The sequence below is a fragment of the Asterias rubens genome, chromosome 8, assembly GCF_902459465.1.
Source record: "Asterias rubens chromosome 8, eAstRub1.3, whole genome shotgun sequence".
In the NCBI taxonomy this organism is placed as follows: Eukaryota; Metazoa; Echinodermata; class Asteroidea; order Forcipulatida; family Asteriidae; genus Asterias; species Asterias rubens.
The window spans coordinates 5,664,905-5,687,643 of record NC_047069.1 but is presented as its reverse complement, the minus strand read 5'-3'; the positions used below and the strand labels follow the sequence as shown (position 1 = coordinate 5,687,643).

Below are 22,739 nucleotides of genomic sequence, written 5' to 3'. Positions count from 1 at the left end.
CAAATTTGTGTTCGCATTGTAAAGAACCTTTATACCCAGGACGTCAGTGCAGTGGCACATGACTGACGTCCTACCAGGGCTAAGTTCCACCCATCTCAGGTTCTGCTTGTCCTGGTTTTGTGAGTCAACAATTGTGTTCCCTTTTTTTATTTACCTTACCTGCTCAAATGTTTGCTTACTACACGATTGATGGAATTCCATTTGATGTGGCCCTGCAGCTCAAACTCCTTCACGTTTCAGCGTTTCAGCTGCGATTAAGGATGATTAGCCTCCAAACTTGTTGTTATAATTTGATTGATTGATATATTGATTGTTTGATTGATGAGTGAATTTTTCACACTGATTTTCTGTCTTTTATGAATAGGTGGAAGTGCAGTTCTAAAATCTAATCACTACTTTGTGGTCTTAATTTGATGTCATAATGGACAAGTACACCAAGAAAAAGAAGATTGGAGAAGGGTCATTTGGGAAGGCCTTGCTGGTCGTATCCAAGACCGATGGGAAGGAATATGTCATCAAAGAGATTAATATTTCCAAGGTACATAAATGTTTATATAATTCAACTATATAGTTTCTCACTGCGGAAAGACTGCAGAACAACCTACATGTGTTCGTAGACAAAGGCTCAATTTCATAGAGCTGACTAAAGCCCGGTTCATACTTCCTGCGAATGCGATACGAATGTTCACGTCACAAATTCGCAACGAAATTTGCACTGAGTTGTGTTGCGTTCAACTCTGCTGCAAAAGGAGGGTTGTGACGTCAAATTCACGTCAAATTCGCTTCGCATAATCGCATTAGCAGGAAGTATGAACCAGGCTTTCGGACTGATTTTGTGGTGACCGCACAAGTTTCCATTTCATTCTTTTTGAAAATTAATGATCTTACAATGAAAATGAATCACGTAACAATGCAAATTCATGGTGTGTATGCGCAAGCTGCTTTTTTTTTTGCTGACCTGTGAAATACGCTTAAATTGCTTACCTATAAGCAGCGCCATGAAATTGACCCCTGATACTTGTAAGGGTTACGGCACTTCGCAAAATGGGTCAATACTCCCAACAACATCTTCCTACATCATTTTTATCTGTTTCTCATTTGTTCATATTATTGTTGCTTGCATAAAATAAGGTCAATGTTTATGGGAACTGTGGTTATGTTGAGGTATAGAAAAAAACTGTAATGATTTCCATCATTGTTTCTGTATTTAGATGAAGAGAAAGGAGAAGGAGGAATCCAAAAAGGAGGTGAGTGTATGACTGGGATTGTCCTTTAGATGTTTGGTACATACGTGAGTACAATAGGTACAATTGTAAATATCTAAGGGCCTTTTACAACTAGAAATATTTTCACTAGCGGTCCCAGTGTGCTTTCTTAAATGAAATAGAGTATTAGTTTTTTGTCAGTTTGTATCGTGACAGCAATTGATGGCTAAACTCGCTGATCGTCGGTGCAAACAATCTTTGCGGATTAGAATAGAGGGCCAGCTATGTAAACCTCACTTTCAGCCATCATGATGCCAATAGACCTTCATCACGGTGTGGTTATCCCTTGATTTGACTCCATTCCAACGCATTGTAACCAATCTGAGGCTGGACAAGATAATAGTCTGGTGCCATGTGCAATGAATGTTAGCATTCATTACTGTTATTGGAAACAGGGAACATGACCAAGATGGTGACAGCATGATAAAGGTCTACATATATAGGGGTAAAGCTAGCTTCCCAATGCATGAATCTACAGCGAAGCTAGATTTGATATCAAGTCACTGTATGGGCTGTATAACCATAGTTGCACACTGAGTTTTCTCTGATTTGTTTCAGGTGGCCGTTCTCAGGAAAATGAAGCATCCCAACATTGTTTCTTACCAAGACTCATTTGAAGGTATGATACTCTGTATTGGTTCATGATGTAACAAAGTGGGTTAATGGAAGTGTTGTGGCTGAGTGGTTAGAGCTCCGAATTCAAACTCTGGTGTTTCTGATCAGCAGAGTGTGGGTTCGAATCCCCAGCCGTGACACTTGTGTCCTTAAGTAAGACACTTAACCATTGCTTCATCCTTCAGATGGGACGTAAAGCTGTTGGTCCCATGTGTTGTGTAATGCATCTCATTTTCCAATAAGTTCAACAACCATTTGAAACCATTCAACTGCAGGGGGTATGTAAGGTAGCCTAGCTGTATCTGTGTCATTGCAATGAGGCTGCCGTTCACTAAATTAATTTATCGTTCAGTGGATGATTAAATGGTCAGACAGTAGGAAGGTTAAATGGAAGGTACATGTTTGGTAATTACTCAAAACAAATATTAACTTAAAAACTGACTTGGTAACAATGGCATTGGAGAGCTGTTGATAGTATAAAACATTGTGAGAAGCGGCTCCCTCTGAAATAACATAGATTTTGAGAAAGAGGTAATTTCTCACTAAAATAATAAAAGACTTCTGAACGCACACAAATTCATCGAACAAGGGTGTTTTTTCTCTCATCATTTTCATGCAACTTCGATGGCTTGGTATTTTATGATTATGTTGGAATACACCAAGAGAGAAGACTGGTCTTTGACAAATACCAAACGTGTACCTTCCCTTTAAGCACTTGGTAACCGATGACATTCTAAATATCTTACCTTTTATAAAGCTGCATTAATTCAAGATTATGTTGTTGTTTTTTCCATTTTTAATACAGAGTTAGGCAACTTGTATATTGTAATGGACTTCTGTGATGGAGGTGAGTGTGCTTAATAATGTAACAGCCTGCACAGTCTGTCTGAGCAGGGCCCATGTTCATGGCTCTGCTTACCGCCAAGTTCTGCGCTTAAAATCACCATTCTCCACTTACTGTGTGTGGATGCCGAATTTCTGTGCTAGCTGTGTAAGACAAAAATGTTTAGTAATGTGGAGTATACGTACTCGTACATAACACACCACAAATTGTTTGTGGGAGAAATTGTTTGGCTTAAGTCCAGATTGCACATGCATTTGAAGGGTGGATTTTAGATTGACAGTATTGAGAGCTTGTTAGACCTGTATAATGTATTCTGAAAAATGTATTGTGAAAAACACATATAAGGTGAGCTTCATAAATGGTTCTCATAACTTTTCAAAACCTGCCTTAAAACGTAATCCTGTGTGATGTAGCGCTTTTGTACAAAGTTGTAGTATCCAAATGAAACAGTTGATTTTTCATAACACAGGAGCAGATTGCACGAAAGTAATCAAGTTCATAGCAAGACAAACTGTCAGTAGTACCATAGTGATTTGTATTGTGATATCAAACTTTACTTAGCAACTAGGATTGATTTGCAGATAAGATCAATCTTAGCTCATTGTGAAATCGGCCCCGGGTTTATTAAAGAAGGTAAACTCACCAGCCAGTGATGATTAATTTGGATATGACGGTTCTCCTGTATATTTTTATCAAGCTTGTGCAATAATTGTTTGCCATTTTTAAATTGTAGTTTTAATCTTCTTTGTGATTTTGTTTACTTTTTATAGTATTTTTGTGTTTTCTTCCGTTGTTTGCCTGTAGTTGTGCTTATGGTCCCCATTTAGTGGGCCTGTGTGCCTGTTCGGGGTTTCCCTTTTGCAGCAATGTCATTTTTTATGTGTTTGTGCAATGAAGGTAATAAAATTACCGCCGGCACGTTAATCCGGAGGTCGTTGGTTCGAATCCCACTCTAGTCAATTCTTTGTTCAACCCCAAAAATCATTTCAAAATTTACCCAGTCAGTTTCCCTTGTGGTTTATATTGATATCTGAAACAAAAAGTCGCATCCCCCTAAGGTGATCCCCTGGCTGCCGCTTCCCAGGTTGTAGCGTAATTTGGTTGTGATCCCTGGCTACACGGCAGTTAACGGTTGTATGGCTTCTGCATGACTGGCACCCCCGAACTAAGATATTGACAAAATAGGGACACCACCAATATAGGGCTAGATAGCTCAGTTGGTAGAGCGCCGGCACGTTAATACGGAGGTCGATGGTTCGAATCCCACTCTAGTCAATTCTTTGTTCAACTCCAAAAATCAAAATGAAATAAAAAATAAACAGTACAGAGAGATTACGATGTTTATTTAATTTTTGTCTGCAGGTGATTTGTATAAAGCAATCAATGGGCGGAGAGGCGTGTTGTTCCCAGAGGATCAGGTACTGGACTGGTTTGTTCAGATTTGTCTTGCCATCAAACACGTTCATGATAGGAAGATTCTACACAGAGACATCAAGTCACAGGTAAGAGATTGACGGGTAGGCATGTAGACCAACAGATACTGTTGGACAGATAGGCCAGTCGCCCAAGAGATATAGAGTGTCATGGCCGAGTGGTTAAGAGCATCAAATTCAAGTTCTGGTGCTGATTCACCGGAGTGTGGGTTTGGGTCCCAGTCGTGACACTTGTGTCCTTGAGCAAGATACTTTACTATAATTGCTTCTCTTCACCCAGGGGTATAAATGGGTACCTGCGAGGGTAGAGGTTGATATTGTGTATGAAAAAGCCACAAGCGCCTTACAGGCAGCTCAGGGCTGTATCCTCCCCAGGGAGCTGAGAAACATTACAGGGATGTTATTGGCCCTATGCCCAGAGCACTAATGTAAAGAGCATTGATTCGGTTATTGTGAAATGCGCTATATAAGAATTTGTTATTATTATTCTATAAAATATACTGGAAAGCCCAAGTGATATTGTAAACACAATGGATAGGCAGCTAGCAAAAGATGGACAAAATAAAGGCAGGTAGCCCAAAAGAAAGATACAATAAAAGTCGCCTGTGAAATTTTCAGCTGAGTTCAATGTCTACTCACTGAGAAAACAGCAAAAACAAGGAGTATGCACCAATAGGTATTTGAGGAAGTTTACAGATTAACGGTCTGTTCTACGTACATGTATTGTACCTTCTACTATTAGTAATAGAAATAATAATAATAACATTTATAAAGCCCCATATATACAATAAATTGCTCAAAGGCGCTGGTTTTTTATAAATACATTTGTCAACTATTGATCGTGTTTGATTTGTCTGCAGAATATATTTCTAACGAGGAAAGGGATTGTCAAGCTAGGAGACTTTGGTATTGCTAGAGTCTTAAACAGGTAAGAATGCTGAGGCTAAGCCTTTCCAGTATTTGAACATTTTAAAAAGGAAAAACGCAGCAAACATTTTTCATTAGGAAATAAAAGAGTAGTGGTGGTGTCTTAAAGATGGAGTCATGGATTGGTTTGTGTCAGCGTAATGCTGATTTATTGGCAAAAATATCAAGAAGGTACAATAAAAAGTTACATGTGAAAGTTTCAGCTGATTACAGTTTCACTTACCGTGAAAAGAAAACAAAAATCAGGGTCGTGGGTTCAAATCCCACCCGAGTAACATGCCTGTGATATTTTTGTCACTGGACTCGGGGAGGGACTGAGTATACAGTGCTAACACACATTGGTGTATGGGTAAAAAACAAAATTAATATTCTTTATACCCCATGCAAAATTAACATCTATTATATCATTGCGGTTACCCGCCGCCAAAAACATAGGATTCGAACTGCCTCTAGCTACCGGGCAACCTCGGTAGTCTAGTTGGTAAGACACTGCTCTAGAATTGCAAGGGTCGTGGGTTCGAATCCCACCCAAGTAACATGCCTAGGATGTTTTTTTCACAGGACTCGGGGAAGTACTGCGTATACAGTGCTAACACGCTTCGGTGTATGGGTAAAAACCAAAATTCAAAATCGGTATTTTAACTAGAACATCAAATCCAACCATGTTTAGAGAGATGACAGTTGGTACCAACCGCGATCTCTGGCCACAGCAAACTTACAACATTTTAGTTTGTGAAAAGGAATTATATGTGCTCTAACTAATATTATATTCTACATTTCACAGTACTGTGGAATTGGCACGGACTTGTATAGGAACTCCGTACTATCTGTCGCCAGAAATTTGTGAAAACAAACCATATAACAACAAAAGGTATGTGTGGATATAAGAAATGTTTATTTTTAAATGGTGCAAAGCTTATTTTCATTGTAAATATCTAATCAAGTTTCATAATCGATCTAGTTGAACAGTGTTACAAACTACATTTACAACATGCTTCAACACTTTCCTCTTTTCGACAAACTGTAGTTGCATACCTGTTGACTTGTACACAAAATCCTTCTTAATTATCAATTAGATTTTCTGCTTCTTCTCACCTATACACTCTTGAATTGCTGAGATGTAGAACAAGGAGCCATTCAAATAGCTTTATTACACGTACTGCATCTCTTTAGAACTCAATTATTCCCTATAGTATTTGCTGTGTATTTCTTGTTTGGAACCTGTTAAGTTACTTGTCTCTCTCTCTCTCTCTCTCTCTCATGAACTGTGTAGTGTTAAAGGCACTGGGGTCGATTTCACTAACGCGTTTTGGTCATCGCAAACGCCGAAATCGATCGCTAAATCTAAAATCAATCGCAACTTAGCAATGGATTTTTAGCCGACGATTTCACTGAAACTTAACGATGAATATACTCGTCGCAAAGTTTTATTTAGCGATGACAATCTTGCGATGACATGTTAGTGGTCGCAATGTAAAAGTTCATCGCAAACTTATGACACATTGCGCCATTATGTGCTTATAGTTACATGTATAGCGGTGTACGTTTTGACGTATAAATTGTCCGTGATTTAGAGTAAAATGAGTGGCGCTACATTATTTTAGTCTTGCGGTCTTTTACCTGGTAGACTCAGATTGCCGATGACAACTATCAGCGACGCAACTGCAGCAAAGAGCCCCTTAATATCGGTAAAAAGGAGATACTATATGGGTTCGATTATTTTATTCATCATTTTTAGAAAAAAATAATGTGTAATGTATTGGCAAATTGACAGTGTGAAGCTTGGTATTATTTCTTCCTCCATGGTATTATTAGACAGATATGTCAGAATTTTCATCAATCCCACCGTTACAACAGATTTACGAAAACTGTTTATTAAAATCTAAAATTATAATAGAGGCCATAGGCCTATAAATGCTTTAACCCTTTGTAAATGAGTGCCTAAACATCGTCCACAATAGTTTGTACGTGTGCACCAACATGACAACGATTTACATATAAACTGCACAATGCCATTTCATTTCGAGCGACGACCGACGATTTTGTTGCGGGATGTCAAAGGTCAATACTTTTAGCCTCGTACAAAAAATTTATTTCCCTTTTAACGTCATCGCAATTGCGATGACTTTAGTGAAACGCAGAGTTAGCGATATCGCAATTGCGATGAATTTGACGTTAGCGATCTCATCGCAAGTGTGTTAGCGATGATCGCAAACATAGACATTAGTGAAATCGACCCCTGGACACCTTTGGTAATTGTCAAAGGACCGGTATTCTCACTTGGTGTATCCAAACATATGCATACAAAAAAAATAGAATAGTGAAAGAAAAAAACATACTTGTTGTAAAAATTTGTGTGCTTTTAGATGCCTAAACAGGAGTGAGAAATTACCTCCTTCTCAAAAACGTTGTTACTTCAGACAGAGGGAGCCATTTCTCACAATGTTTTATACTATCAACAGCTCTGCATTGCCCGTGACCAAGTAAGTTTTTAAGCTAACAATTATTTTGAGTAATTACCAGTAGTGTCCAATGCCTTAAATGAGAATCTCTTGTTTACTTTGCAGTGACATCTGGGCATTAGGCTGCGTACTATATGAGATATGCACACTGAAGCATGCAGTAAGTATTTTAGGGCAGGATAATTTTGTAAATTTAAACTGCACATTGTTTCTTTATTGTTTAATGCATATTTTATGTCATGGAAACGTAGGTATATCATCATTAAAGCCTGTGTTGGCTACACGCATATTACGCAGACCTGTTTTTGAAATGGCAAGGACACCGAGGGCACCCTTTGAGGAAATTGTAAATTTGAGCATGTCAAGGGCACCAAGCTATGCATCTTGTTTCTTGGGGTCACCTGATTTTCTCTAACTAGGATTCATCTTTGAATAAAATCCAATGCCTTGTGTAATTAGTGAACACTCAAACTATTGGACTCTGATTATGGTGCTACGCCTGATCCCATGTAAAGCATAGTAAGTTTACTAGTATACCTCAGTCCAACAGAACCGAACAAAAACATGCTGTTTACCAGTGTAGCACCACTAACTGGGATACTTTGGTTTAATACTCAGTTTGAAGCAGGCAACATGAAGAACTTAGTTCTGAAGATCATCCGTGGTTCTTACCCACCCGTTTCTCCGCGGTACAGCTATGACTTAAGAAATCTACTCGCTCAACTCTTCAAGAGAAGTGCCAGGTAAGATACAACCTCTCACTGTGTTAAACCATGATGCAAATTGACTCCCTGCACGCGTATCACACACGGCAACTGATGCCACGCTCACCATGTTGGTGGTCAATAGGTTTACGTGTAAATGCTGCTTCGCCTAAAATGCGCACTTCTATGGATAACACACTTTAACATTGACCATGTTAGCAGAAAAATTGGGCAGCCATATTGCGTGTTTACGGCGGATTTGCATTGTGACGTCATTTATTTTTGTGCGGTAAGCACCGGAAGGTTAGCACGCCTTTTCGTGTGCTTACGGTTAGCAGCGCTATGAAATAGAAATTGCAAAGTAAGCACAAAATCGGCCGCGAAGCAGCGCTCTGAAATTGGGCCCAGGTGAATTGGGTCAATATGTACATAAAGTCTCAGTACACCGTAGAGGAATACACAATCTTGAAATGTTACGACAGAAAACACTTTTCAGATTCAAACTTTGGGCCATCAAAAATGGTTTGATTTTATATAACCACAGTACTTCGAGGTGAAATGTCTCAAAATGCATTATACCATCAAAAGCTGCTGTAGGCTTCTAACCAAAAGATTTTGTTGCCATTAATTTTTAAGTTTTTTTGGGTACTTTTTGTAACACAAAGCACAATGTCCACAGATATACATCAAACTCACACCGTTTGAAGATAATGATAGTAGAAAGCGTACCTTAAAAAAGTAGTTGCTGAGGTGCTGTAGTTTTTGAGAAATGAGTAAAACAATGTCATGAAAATACGTTTTTACATGCTTAAATAATTTTTGTCTCATGTTTACTGAGACGAAAACTATTTTCATGACATTGTTTTACTCATCTCTCAAACACTACAGCACCTCAGCAAGTAATATTTTCAGGGAAGCTTTCTACTATCATTATCTTCAAACTGTGTAAACTGAGTGTAAATCTGTGGACAATGTGTTTTTTTGTCCTACAAAAAGTACATAGACCCTTTAAGATTGATAACCAAATGTATACCTTCCAATTATACAGGGCACAGCTAGTGTTAATCTTGAGCAAAAAAGTGTTTACAGGAACGCTTTTTACACTTCTTCATGATGTGTTTGCTTTTCATTTAAATGTAACTTTGATTTTATGTACATCAGAAACGTTCGTAATTATAGATGGAACGATTAGTCCCAAACCTCATGGTTTTGATCAACTAATTACACTATTGCTGTTGGCGACTCGCGTCTAAATGACAATACCTTGACGTCTTTTGTGGGAGTTTGCCTTGTTATACCTTCATGTTGCAACAAAACGGCTATACAAAACGGAGCTCCCTAAAATGTTGTAACATGAGTGATGACCTATTGTGGCTTTTGCGAAATCTTTCTAAAAAGCACTGGAGAGGGGTGTAATCTGTTTCAGCAAAGATCAATTGTTGCCAATTTCGTTAAAGCTGTTTTTTTAACAAACAATTTCTCTGCTAAATTACGTTCTTGTTCCGTTTTGTAGAGATCGTCCGTCAGTAAACACGATCCTAAAGAAGCCTTATATCCAAAGAAGAATTGAGAAGTTCTTGTCAGACACGGTAAGATGATTAGAGTCTATGGGCTTTGTCACACGAGGCAGAGTTTTTCTGTATGCAGGCTTTTTTGAAATTGGGCCCTGATAATTTTTTGTTCTGTTTTACGGCAATGCTCTTCTCTACAGTCTTCCTAACAACCAGATTTCCCGTCTTCAACGCTGCCCGCATTGCGACACTGTCTAAAAAATCCTGTTCCATCACCCCCATTCTGAAACAACTACACTGGCTCCCTATCTCTCAACAAATCATCTTCAAGCTGATGCTCATTGTCCACAAAGCACTTAATGGCAAGGCTCTCACTATATTTCTGAACTTCTTCAAGTTTACACTCCATCAAGAAATCTTTGATCAAGTTCCATACTTCTTCTCATTGAACCCAAGTCTCGAGACCCATGGGGCGACAGGTCTTTTTCTTCAGCTGCGCCACGCATCTGGAACTCTCTACCACTTAATCTTAGATCTTGTCTGTGTACCACAACATTCAAATCTCTTCTCAAAACTTATCTTATGTCACAGGTTTTCAAGGACTCATTTTGTTGTGTCTGTTTTTCTTTGTTTTGTTTGTTGTTGGTTTTTACTGCGCCTTGAACACCCAGCAAGGTGGATACGTGCGCATTACAAGTCTTATTATTGTTATTATTTATTATGTGTTTCCAGCAAATGTCGGACGAGTTTAGCCACACTATTCTACATCGAAATAAAGCACCGGGACCCTACGGAGCAGCAGGCAGACCAGCATTTGCAGCAGGTAAACGTCTTGCTTATTCACATTCAACTATTGGGACCTAGATTCATGGTGATTCATTATCATTGAATTGTGGTCGTACAATGGATAGAATGACCGGCTTAGAATACAGTGAGAGTTTGGTGGTAAGCAGCTCCGTGAAATTGGACCCTTTGAACTTCATTGTGGTTTGGAACAGCTTAAAGCCATTATACACTTTCGGAACAGAAACAAAAATAAAAGTTTATAGATTTACAAATAATTTACAGGGTTTACAGAAGGTAATTGTGAAAGACTTCTCTTGAAATATTATTCCATGAAATGCTCTCCTTTTTGAGAAAACATTAAAACAATTATCAATTCTCGATATCGAGAATTACGGATTTATTTTAAACACATGTCATGACACGGGGAAACGTGCAAAGTATATCTTTTTTGTTGTTAACCGTTCGATTGTTTTAATCGTGTCCTTCTAACCAACGGTTTTTATTGCTGTTAATTTTAAACGAGTGATTACCAAACATATACCTTTCCTCATATCATGTCAGCCCCTACACAAACATGGACATTATATAAAAGTGTTAATGAGCTCTCTGTCAGGGTGTCCTTCCTCCAGTGTTTGTTTGTTATGTGTGTTTTATTTATTAGTCATGATATTCTTCCTACTTAAAGGCAGTGGACACTACTGGTAATTACTCAAAATAATTATTAGCATAAAACCTGACTTGGTAACGAGTAAACGGGAGAGGTTGAAAGTATCAAACCTTGGGAGAAACGGCTCCCTCTGAAGTGATTAAGTTTTCGAGAAAGAAGTTATTTTCCACGAATTTGATTTCGAGACCTCAGAATTAGATTTTAAGGTCTCGAAATCAAGCATCTGAAAGCACACAACTTCGTGTGACAAGGGTGTTTTTTCTTTCATTAATATCTCGCAACTTCGACAACCAATTGAGCTCACATTTTCACAGGTTTGTTATTTTATGCATACGTTGAGATGCACCAAGTGAGAAGACTGGTCTTTGACAATTGCCAATAGTGTCCAGTAAGTATAGTTTAAGTATAGTTTTTTCATTGTTCACCCTGGCAAACTTCAGAACGCCTTATATTATTAATGCCTAGCCTACACTATGTATACATGTGGGCCAGCCCTTGTACTCGATAATATGTTCCTACTTTTGTCCAACTAAGGACCAACTATCATGTTTTTATTTTGTGTGTTTTGCAGAGAGGAAAGTTCCGCAACCAGTAAGACTGAGTGACCCATCAGCTAAGTATGGGCCATCTGTTGGTGTTCGCAAACCCCCACCGGCTGTCAGGTAAAAATCACTGTAGATTGAGTGTAATGAACGTTATATAAGGACTGCTTAATACCTCCATCACACTGAACTCGGTCTCACTTCTTTCTGAAAAATGTAGTCTTGTGACAAGATGATAGTAATGTGCGCTGCGAGGAGGGAGCGAGCAGGGGGATCGAGATAGTAAAGTGTTAGTATTAATAACAATGTCTTGCACAAAGACTACATTTTTCAGATTGTAGTGAGAAAGAGTTCTGTCTGATGGGGGTATAACCAGACCTATGTGCCAGAAGGAACTCTAATTTCAAGCTTATTCATAAAGCCATAGCTCATGTTTATTTTAAATGCACAGAAGTTTAAACTTGTTGCCCATAAACAAAAACAGAAAACGCAAACTGGTAAAAAACTCATGTTCGCTTTGATGAGTCTTTTTAGATGAACGCATCATTTGTAATGAGGTTGTAGTAACTTAAGAATGGTCAAAGTGTAGTCTTGAATGCCTATACATAAATTGGAATGACCGAAGAGAATCTGAATGAGAAAATCAAAATCAAAGACGAAATTGAAAGCATTAATGTCTAAGAAGAAACACTAGTTTCAGTGGATTAGGGTAAATTCCTGGATTTGAATGTGTGTGAGTGAAATTAATTGAATATTTTCTGCAATTGGCCAGTGAAAACTTTTAGTAATGCAATTGGCCAGTTGCCATCACACATTCGAGATAGTGGCACCGTGGACACTTTTAAAGACAAATTAAAATTTCATTTGTTTCGAACAAATTAACATTTTATTTGTTGCAAACAGCTTTTCAGTAGTTGTTTCTTTCTTTTGTTTCCCGTTGTTCCCTCTTCTCTCTGTTGCTTTGTTTTTGTGTTCTTCTTTTCATGCACTTTGAGCACCTTAAAAGGTGGATATATACACGCAACATACATTTTCCTTCCTTATTATTATATATATTAAAACCTATAGACGATGTGACCTCTGCTGCACTCGAAAACCATACCATGATTCGCGCGCGTACCGCCAGGGCAAAACCTTTGTGTTTTGGCAGCCAGCTAGAAAGTGTATGCAATCTTACCATGACTACGCGTCTTTTTGCCAGGCGAAACATGACAAACACAGTGTTTTGTCAATAGAGGGGGGTTTGAATGTAAACATGGGTCACATCGTCTATAGTGATGCAATTGGCCAGTAAAACCTATAATAATTCAAATACAAAATATGTGAGGTGTTCTTTCTACGCTTTTTACTTTCTAAATTTGTTTGTGTTTGTTTGCTTGTAGGAAGCCAGCAGAGAAAAGAAAAGAGCTTATACAGAAGGTGAGTTTTTGAAACCCTGCTTTTGTCTGGTCACTATATGGCTTTGATTGTTTCTTTCTAACCCTAACTGTTGTCAACCCTAACCATTCTCTATTTGAATCATAGAGCTATATATATTGACTAGAGCGCTAACTTGCTCTGCGTTGTGAAGCCACCCTGGGCGCAGACATGTTTGATGTACCGCGTGACTAAGGAACGATTTTATTTTAAGAGAACACACATTGCCGCAATTTGTTTACATCCGGCGCGTGCGGTTTAATGTAAAATAAGAACAGAAATCTGTAAAAGAAAGGAAAGTTTTGTAGTTGCTGTTTACGGTTCAAGTCAAGAGAGGGCGCTGTAACCAGGCACTATTTTCAAAGACTAGTGCCCGCTCGGGAACTAGTTCCCAGTCACCCGCAGGCTTATTCACTACCCTGCCTGATATGGACCTTGTTTGTTCTCAGGTCCACCCTTTGTGTGTAATGCTGAGCCAGGCAGGATCTTACACTTAGGTCATTGAGTTTACCTATTCCACTTTTTGACCATGCCTTATACTGCCAATTTTCCAAGTGATATTTTATTTCAATCCATATCGCACAGCCCGCTATTGATTTGGAGAAAAAAAGGAGGGAATATATGGAGAAGGAAAAAGCCAGACAAAACAGGGTGAGTCCTAAGTGGAGGGGAAAGTTTGCCTTGCATTTTTAACAATTTTTTAATGAGAGATAGCCTTACATCACAAAGCCGGACGGCCACTTGAAGGACTGTCAACCCAAATCGACTGCCACCAGGGGCATGTTGCCACCTACTCCTGGGGTTGACACAGGGTTATCCCCTTCACGGGCCGTAGTGATGTATGCATGGGTATCATCCACTAGGAGCCTGGCTTAAAGAGTAGAATTCACTACCTTCCCAACTTTTCAATAATGGTCATGTGCTTTGCTCTAGGGCACAATTGTCATGGATGGGATTGGAACCCACACTCTGCTGCTGACAACACCAAAGCTTGGGTCAGATCAACTAGATCGTTCGGCCCCAACATGTGACTGGTGGAGTATCGATGTGAATTTCACTTTGAATGTTAATCTTTTAACTTTGGCTATTTTGTGTCAATTTTTTATTTAACTTGAAGGAGAAACAGCCCCGTGTGAATCAACAAAAACAACTTGTGGACAAGCAAAGAGTAAGTAGCAGTTAAAATGTTGAATGTGAACTTAAAGCCATTGGACACTTTCGGTAAACAGTATTGTCCAAGGCCAACACTTTGGCGTCACACTTCTATCAAACCTGTGAAAGTTTAGGCTCAATCGGTCATCGGAGTCGAGGAAAATAACGGGAAAACCCACCCTTCGTTTCTGCACGTTTCGCCGTGTCATGACATGTGTTTAAAATAAATCCGTAATTCTCGATAGCAAGAATTGATATTGTTTTAATGTTTTCTCAAAAAGTAAAGCATTTCATTGAATAATATTTCAAGAGAAGTCTTTCACCATTACCTTCTGTAAACCCTGTAAGTTATTTGTAAATCTGTGAACTTTCAACTTTTTTTCTGTACCGAAAGTGTCCAATGGCTTTAATGTAGACACCAAGGCCAAATTTCATAAAGCTCCTTAAAGACACTGGACATCTTTGGTAATTGTCAAAGACCAGTCTTCTCACTTGGTGTATCTCAACATAATAAAATAACAAACCTGTGAAAATTTGAACTCAATTGATCGCCAGAGTTGGGAGAGAATAATGGAAGAAAAGTTAAGTGCTTTCAGATACTTGATTCCAAGACCTCAGCTGAGATCTCAAAATCAATTCAAATATTTTATCAAAAGATTACTTCTTTCTCAAAATGTATGTCACTTCAGAGGGAGCCATTTTTCACACTGTTTTATACTATCAATGGCTCTCTATTGCTTGTTACCAAGTAAATTTTTATGCTAAAAACTGTTTTGAGCAATAGCCAATAGTGTCCAGTGCCTTTAAGCAGAAAATATTGCTTACAAACATTATGCTAAGCGGTTAGTACATGGCGTGTTGTGCTCTGGTGTGTGGGTTCGAGTGTCACTCACGATGCCTGTGTCCTTTAACAATGACACTTAACCATAATGCTTCGACCTTCGGATGGGATGTAAACCTGTTGGTCGTGTGTGTAGTGTAATGCACATAAAAGAACCCAGTGCACTTTTCTGATAAGAGAAGGGGTTCGCCCCGATGTTCCTGGTTTGATTGGCTGCATATTGGTGCTACGTGAAAAGGAGTAGGTCTCATAATTCAAACGTAGTTAGAAATACCTTACAGGAAAATACTGAATGTTGAAGCGCCTTGAGCGTGACAGATTTGACGGCTACGTAAGAAGCCACTTTTATGTTATAAACTTAAAATTCACTCATTCTCTTTTTAGATGCAACACATCAACAAGGCAAGGGAGGCCGGTTGGCGTGTAACGCTAAGCTCTGGATCAGGGGGATCCAATGGCATTGAGGTTAGTGTAATAATTAGTCACATTCAGGTTATGTCACTTGTGTATGTTGTACAATGCATATATTTTATCGTTTTTGTCCTTGATAGCCACTTAAAAACTGTAAGAATGCCCATCAAAATTTTGTCGGAATATTGTTATTTACATCTTAAACTAGCATTCATAAAAACCTCAGACAGTTTTGCTATTCCTATTGGAGGAGAGCGCATCCAAGGGGGTGTTTAAACCTTTGATAATGACCAGTGATTATAAACCGGTTGTGAGCGGGACAGTTTCTTCATTCCTATTGGTCGAGAGCAACGGCTGGAACAATTGTGCCACATCATGCGATACGTGGGGCGCGCACAGAAATGCCCTTATAATTTAAGGAGTTGTTTACTCGAGGGCCTTACCATTTCATAGCTGGAGGGGTGTTGTGTTGAAAGAGATCACTGAACAATTGTCATTTTTGCATTTCATTTACTTTTTGATATTTTTGATATTTTACCTCGACTTCGTCTCGATAAAATTATCAAGAACCAGGCCTCGTTGGGTTTAAACCACTAGTAGAAATCCTCTTCACCACACATTAAGCTTCAAAATGATGCAGATGTTAACTCTGTAGGTGTTTTATTATTGAAGATGTTCTTGTCCAAACATAGCAGGTCATGCTAATTAGTCAAAAGTTCGTTAAATCATATCTCCAAAGATTATGAACTGAATTACATAAAATTTGAGATTTGGGGGTTTCTCAGGGAGTTCAATCAGCACACTGAAATTTGTTTAAATCCATGACGGTTAGGTCCAAAGTGTGTTGAATTGACACGGAATGACCCCTCTTCTATTTTTATTTCCATAGACAACAGAAACAGTTTCCAGTAGAACAAAGTTGCATGTCTGGATATCCAAAATATGAATTTAATCAATTTGATTTAGTTGGTGTTATACATTTTATTTTTGTGCATGTTTTTAGTTTGCTGTGTGGTTTACAAATGATTTAAACAAAATTGGATCAATTGATGAATTGTTACTTTTAATGTAATAAAAAAGAATATAACAATTATAAATGTTAGCTTCTAAAATTTAAGTCTGTCACTGTGTTTTGGAGTAGATCCAGAAGAAATATTGCCCTTTGTTCAAAGGACACCTTAAATTTCACATCAATCAATAATAAGGAAATTTACAAAAATTGAAAAGTACATGTTTACCCTTTTTGTAATATTCTAAAGAAACAAGAATTAATTTCTCAAATCGGAGGAAACTTACAAAATGTATTCATCTTTCTTAACATAAATTATGTGTTTTAGAAATTCATATTTGAAGTTTTTTTTCCCCTTTGAACTTCCTAGGAATTTAACAAAAATCCAAGTTTGCGTCCTATGTTCCACTATGTACATTTCCCATATTTGTGTCCAGCTCTCAAATAGACCGTTCCACTAAGCTCCGCCCCATTGTGTATTGACCAATCACAACGTAACGAAGGTGTGACAAATAAGGTCTGACATGCGTGCGCGTATCTTGGCGCGCGCGGCAGAGTTGTGCAGAAAGGCATTTGAGAGCCCCACGTGTTTTTGCTCACACGTGCGTCGTGGGTGAAGCCTACTGGATCGGTCTATTGTCAAAGTGGTGATGATGTAGTTCAAAAATCTTTTGGTGGTTTGTCACCAGGGAAGTTTAAGGCACTTCCTTCATCTTGTAAGATTAATCAATGTTATGGATTGATTCTATCAAGCTGTCATCCAAGAGATACAAAACTTGGCACCGATTTACCATTAAACAACCTTCTTCGTTTAAAGGCACTAGACACCTTTGGTAGTTGTCAAAGACCAGGTTTCTCACTTCACTTGGTGTATCCCAATATATATGCATGAAATAACAAATCTGTGAAAATTTTGACTCAATTGGTCATCAAAGTTGAAAGGAAATTGAAAGGAAAAACACCCTTGTTGTACAAATTGGCGTGTTTTCATCTGCCTAATAAAAGGTTTCAGGCCTGAAGTCTTTTAATATTTGAGTGAGAAATTACCATTTTCTCAAAAACTAAGATACTTCAGAAGGAAGCCGTTTCTCACAATGCTTTATACTATCAACAGCTCTCCATTGCTCGTGACCAAGTAAGTTTTAATGCTTACAATTATTTTGAGTGATTACCAATAGTGTCCATTGCCTTTAATCTCACCAGTTTTTAAACATGTAATTTGTTAGAGGTTAGACCATTTTGTTGTCCGGCTGCCAGTGTGAGCCTTGACTAGATCATCTTGTAGTTTTAGCGATGCATGGAATTATGTTTTATTTTGAATGCAATGTTCTTGTGCATGCTTTACATTCAGAACGACAGCCAATCAAACGGTGAACCACCGAACAAAGAGCCCAAGATCGATCCAAACAGGGCCAAACCTGAAGTCAAGGTTGGTTTGTCAAACTAGTTCCAGCTAGTTGTGACCAGGTGCAACCAGTTGCTGCTAGTTTTTTGCTTTTTAGTTTTGTTTTTTACACTGGTGTGCAAACTGGTTACAGCTAGTTCCAGCTAGTTTCAGCTAGTTTCTAAATAATAAAAATAATAATAATAATTACAGTATAACTCATGTCGGAATCAGCTAGGTTTGCAAGCCAGTTTGAAAAGTAACCTTTGACCAATATCATGAAAAAAGTTCATCTTTGATTACTATGTAAAACAAAGTGAGTTTGAAAAACATTTTCGACCATTTTATTTTTTTAAATTTGTATGTACCAATGATCATTAAAGGAACATTATGGATTTGGTTTTTGCTAACAAAACAGTTGCTGGCAGGGAAAGCACTTTATGTAATCCACCGTATATATCATAAGCTGACAAACTTGTAGAAGTTTGAAAGTGATCGGCCATCTGGGTCATAAGAAAAGAGTGAAAAATCAATTACACATTTTTCTCACTGAGCGATAATCCCCAAACGGGAAATGAGTTTTAATTCTTTCTCATCAAATATGACATTTCAGACAGAAAAAATCAAGGGATGTCATTATCATAATCATTAGACCGTGTAAGTTTTATGTAAATCTGTGTTCTTGAACATTTTTTGTTCTTAATACCAATTCTGTAATTTGACCGACATTTTTTCCCCTTCAGCCTTTCAAACCCCTCCAAGATCGTGGTAACTATGACAACTACCACAACTACCTGGACAAGCTGAGAGCCAACATGCAGGGCGCTCCCGAGGGACAGGGCGGGGCTGCACTATACAGACAGGGCGAGAAGGCGTGGCCGGATGAGCAGGCAGCGAGGAGGAACATCAAAGAGAGACCGGTGTCTGCGAGTGCAGCTGAAGCAGCCAGACGTGGGGAGATGGCAAGGTAAAGAGGAGGTTTGGTTGTTAAAGACACTGGACAGTCTTCTCTCTTCGTGTATGTCAACATACATGTATGCATAAAATAACGAACCTGTGAAATTGTTAGCTTAATTGGTCGTCAAGTTGCGAGATAATAATGAAAGAAAAAACACTCTTGTCACACAAAGTTGTTTGATTCCAATAATTATTTTGAGGAATTACCAATAGTGTCCACTGCCTTTAACCCTCTTACTTACAATTGGTACCATTTTCATGCGACCATTTGAAACAATACCACTGCACTGGTTATGTATAGTGCTACAAATGTGCACAGAATTCTCAACTGTGTGCGAGGCACACTCAATCGACAAGGCCATCCGCTTGATAGCTCTGCCAAGATACTCAACCAGACGAATTGAATAAAAAAGCCGCCAGAACTTGAGCTGGTTAAAGATTTTGAACATTAACTTGATGTTACTATACCTCATACATATTCATGACTGTGAGGCGAATTGTCACTGGTCCACGTGCCAGGTGCTATCTTTGCTGTTTACCAAGCGCACGCGTGTATTCACGCACATGGTAATACGCATGACAAGCAGACTGTCGCCCAGGCGACAGTCTACATGTGAAGCGCATTACGGCCGTGGAACTGTTCCCCGGGTGTTGTATGCATGCGCCCAGTTGGTTTTTGTGTTTTTAGTGCACGTAGAAATAAAAAGAAATTCATGAAAGTTCATGAAGTTCATGCATTTTATATCATGGTCATCATTTCCCCTTGCTCATAATCATACTGTACCGGTTACTGAATATGTTTGAAGAATAATAAATCTTGCAATACTTCGGGGAGCTTATGTCAACTGTTCACCCTCAAACCATACTCGCCCTCAAAATCTGCCTCCTTGTGTTCAAAGTTCTGCATGGACAAGCCCCACAGTATCTTTGTGAACTATACTCCACCAAGCACAGCAGTCGTGTCCTACGGTCTGCTGGATCTCACTTGCTGGTAGAGCCAAGGTCTAGAACAATTCGTTACGGAGACCATACTTTCGCCAAAGCTGCTCCTGCCCTATGGAATAAGCTCCCTGTCTCACTTTGCAAAACAACATCACTCAAGAACTTCAAGAGGGAACTAAAAACACACTTGTTCACTTAGACTTTCATTAGGTATAAGTTAAATTATGTTTATTCTTGATTTTCTATTGTATAATGTTTTCATTTTGTGTAGGCGCCTCGATCGGTTTTCTGGAGAAGTGCGCGTTATAAGTCCATATTATATTATTATTATTATTATTATTATATTTGTATGCTGTTATTCATTGCAGGAATGCTGGGGCAGAGGCCGCTGACAGGGCCAGACTAGTCCAAGATTTCCTGTCCAACAAACGTGCTGCGGCTGCTTACAAGGCCCGAGCTGGCAACCCAATAGGTGCAGCAGTGCCGGTAAGTACAGGGCTGAGTTGTACGTTTTCATCTGGGGGCAAGGGGGGGTGGGGAGGGGGAGGGGAGGGATACCAATTTGAGTTTGGCAGAATCATTTAATTCGACAATATGGGCTGTATTCTGAATTCTGAATTGATCACTCTTTATTCCCTGAATTTCATATGGATCAGCTGCTTCAGAAAGCCGAGATTGCCACCAGCATTAACTTGAAAGCTGCAGCAGCAGGCAAACAAGTTTTCACTTTAGGGAATGAGTTGCTGTCATTATAAACATCCTTAAGAATACATGAAGTGTTCATGTGCCGCGTGTCGTGGCCTTGCGGTTATGAGCACCGGATTCAAGCTCTGGTGTTCGATCAGCAGAGTGTGGGTTCGAATCCCGGGCGTGACACTTGCTAGGTAAAATTGGGGAGGTAGTGCTTTCTGCTCTACCGACCAGGCTTTGGATTGATGATACCCAAGCCTACATCCGTATGGACTGTAAAAGGGGTAACCCTGTTTCAGCCCTAGGAGTAGGTGGCAACGGCCCCTGGAAGAACAAAAATTGTAGCCCACACCTTGAAGTGGCCTTCAGGCCTTGTGTGTCTGGCGAATTGCATTAAAAAAAAATGTAAAAAAATGACGTGCATAAAGTTTGTGTGAGTATTAGATGATTTTGCTTGATTTCTCTTCTTTTTAGTTCCCTTTAAGTTGAGCTAAATCCAAGTATGGAGTGGAACCTACAGCCTAGAGCAGATGTCATACAACTAGACCACTGACATGACTGAGCTTGCTTGGTAGCTAGAGTTAAAATCCAATATTAGCAGTTGATAATAATGGCAAAGTTCTTGAGTTGGAAGTCTGGCTCTAAGTTTGTTCCATCAGAGATACAGTTTTAATGTATATTGCTATCAGGCCGAGGAACGTGACCAAGATGATGTAAACTTGATGTTAGATGTTGTCTTATTTTTACCTTTTAGGCACCAGCTTACAACAGACCTTCCCCAGCCGTCGCACAATTTGGTGGCGATAAACCCGGACGGAATCACCAAGAAGAGGTATAGTAAAGAGTCGTCAATTAAAATAATAATTATTAATAATACACAGTTCATACACAGTACTTTTTTACACCTGAACAGGTGTATCAATGCACACATGGTGTCGTGACCGAGCGGTTAAGAGCACCGGACTAAACTCTGATTAGCCTTTTGTCAAGGCCTTCGTGGCTTGGACAGCTTCGTAGAGCTGTGGTCCCAAGCGACTGGAACGGGAGACCACACACATGAGTGGCGAAGCCACGAGGGCCTTTTCCAACTTGTTTGCGGTTTCTTATTTGTTTCTTTAAATCTCGACTTTTGCTACCCAAAAGGGCCTTTTCCAACTTGTTTGCGGTTTTTTAATTTGTTTCTTTAAATCTCAACTTTTGCTACCAAAAAGGGTAGCAATGTCCAAACCAATCAAATTTCATACTCTATGAATAATTTATCAACAAAACCGCAAAACAAGTTGGAAAAGGCCCTCGTGGCTTCGCCACCCGTCTGTGTGGTCTCCCGTTCCAGTCGCTTGGGACCGCGGTCCAAGCCACGAAGGCTTTGACAAAACGCTAAGCTGTGATCAGCAGAGTGTGGGTTCAAGTACGCCTTCCAATTGTGTTTGCCTATTACTCACATTAAACCAGCCACCACAAATACGGGTGTTCCACCAAATCTGAAATCTTTAAGTATTGATCAGATTTTGTGGAAAAAACTGAGTGTCTTTCTCGATTACATGCAGGAGTACCTCGATCGTCTGAAAGCGATTCGGATGCAGAATTATCAAGAAAGACGGAACCTCCAGCAACAGGTTGCCGCAGGTGGAAAGGCAGTCAAGGTGAGGCGTTTCTTGAAATATCAGAGTGTTGTATGAAAAACAAAAGCTTTAAAGGCAGTGGACACTATTTTCAATTACTCAAAATAATTATTAGCAAAAAACCTTACATGGTAATGAGTAATGGGGAGCTGTTATAGTGTAAAACATTGTGAGACACGGCTCCCTCTGAAGTAACAAAGTTTTCGAAAAAAGTAATTTTCCACGAATTTGATTTCCAGACCTCAGAATTAGATTTTAAGGTTTCGAAATCAAGCATCTGAAAGCAAACAACTTCGTGTGACAAGGGTGGTTTTTCTTTCTTTATTATCTTGCATCTTCGACGACCAATTGAGCTCAAATTTTCACAGGTTTGTTATTTTAGATACACCAAGTGAGAAGATTGGTCTTTGACAATTACCAAAGGTGTCCAGTGTCTTTAAGAGCCCGGTTCATACTTGAATGAATTTTGGCGTCACAAATTTTCAAGCGTAAATAATTGCATCAGTTGAGATGTGCTCAACTCCTGCGAAACATTCACAGCGAAAGCAGAGCTGTGTCG

General features: G+C 39.1%; 1 protein-coding gene across 3 annotated transcripts in view; it reads left to right on the top strand.

Annotated features, from left to right (window-relative positions):
* The window catches only part of LOC117293415 (serine/threonine-protein kinase Nek1-like), a 44,592-nt gene that overhangs the window by 1,777 nt on the left and 20,076 nt on the right, over window positions 1-22,739 (top strand). For all 3 annotated transcript variants that reach the window (XM_033775737.1, XM_033775736.1, XM_033775738.1), the window contains exons 2-21: window positions 365-538; window positions 1,212-1,247; window positions 1,824-1,884; window positions 2,686-2,727; window positions 4,087-4,226; window positions 5,018-5,085; window positions 5,869-5,955; window positions 7,652-7,706; window positions 8,165-8,289; window positions 9,764-9,839; window positions 10,494-10,584; window positions 11,786-11,876; window positions 13,139-13,175; window positions 14,290-14,340; window positions 15,550-15,630; window positions 17,937-18,014; window positions 18,713-18,936; window positions 20,237-20,354; window positions 21,313-21,390; window positions 22,106-22,201. In XM_033775737.1, the coding sequence (XP_033631628.1) occupies window positions 422-538; window positions 1,212-1,247; window positions 1,824-1,884; window positions 2,686-2,727; window positions 4,087-4,226; window positions 5,018-5,085; window positions 5,869-5,955; window positions 7,652-7,706; window positions 8,165-8,289; window positions 9,764-9,839; window positions 10,494-10,584; window positions 11,786-11,876; window positions 13,139-13,175; window positions 14,290-14,340; window positions 15,550-15,630; window positions 17,937-18,014; window positions 18,713-18,936; window positions 20,237-20,354; window positions 21,313-21,390; window positions 22,106-22,201 (1,752 nt within the window). In that variant the 5' untranslated portion in view covers window positions 365-421. The remainder of the gene's footprint in view (window positions 1-364; window positions 539-1,211; window positions 1,248-1,823; window positions 1,885-2,685; window positions 2,728-4,086; window positions 4,227-5,017; window positions 5,086-5,868; window positions 5,956-7,651; window positions 7,707-8,164; window positions 8,290-9,763; window positions 9,840-10,493; window positions 10,585-11,785; window positions 11,877-13,138; window positions 13,176-14,289; window positions 14,341-15,549; window positions 15,631-17,936; window positions 18,015-18,712; window positions 18,937-20,236; window positions 20,355-21,312; window positions 21,391-22,105; window positions 22,202-22,739) is intronic.